We start from the raw sequence: 606 nt of genomic DNA, 5'->3' as shown, positions 1-606 counted from the left end.
TACAGGATAGATTAGGTGAATTGATAATAGATTTTTCATTGTTCAAGTTTTTATTACCATATGAAGTGAATAAAGATTATATCTATACTATTTATGAAAACTGCCCCTTTGCAAATTACTGAATTGAAAAGAAGTAATCTTTTTCAGTAAAAATTCAACTGGTTAGGCCTTGTACAGCAAGTACCCCATGAGAGAAAATATGAAAGGTATTCTCTACTGAATATACTAATGTTATGTTTAAACCTCTTGAGATTTACTTTTCAAATTTATTATCATGTGTTATATATACAATATGTTCTCATGTATGATAAGCACAATGTATGTCATCATTTTACATGTATTGACGTACACAGGATGCAAGGCAGAGGCAGTGGGAAAGCCAGAAGAGACATTTTTCAAGAGTGCCCTTGAGGACTTAGGTTGTGAGCCGGCTGAAGCTGTGATGATTGGTGATGTGAGTTAAATAAAAGATTTAAAAAAATTAAAAACAGATGTATGAATGCATATGTGATAAATAATATGAAATAGGGGGAAAGATTGTACATGTCTCTCTCTCTTTTTCACTTCTTCATTATTGTAAGAATAATATTAATGATAGTATTAATT

General features: G+C 30.5%; 1 protein-coding gene across 1 annotated transcript in view; it reads left to right on the top strand.

Annotated features, from left to right (window-relative positions):
- The window catches only part of LOC119586938 (haloacid dehalogenase-like hydrolase domain-containing protein 2), a gene marked incomplete at its 3' end in the record, with an annotated part of 3,674 nt that extends 3,220 nt beyond the window's left edge, over positions 1-454 (top strand). Inside the window, 1 exon segment of the mRNA XM_037935670.1 lies at positions 354-454. Coding sequence (XP_037791598.1) covers positions 354-454 — 101 coding nt within the window.
- Between the last annotated feature and the right edge of the window lie 152 nt (positions 455-606).

The sequence above is a fragment of the Penaeus monodon genome, chromosome 22, assembly GCF_015228065.2.
Source record: "Penaeus monodon isolate SGIC_2016 chromosome 22, NSTDA_Pmon_1, whole genome shotgun sequence".
NCBI lineage: Eukaryota > Metazoa > Arthropoda > Malacostraca > Decapoda > Penaeidae > Penaeus > Penaeus monodon.
This window is presented reverse-complemented; position numbering and strand designations above follow the sequence as displayed.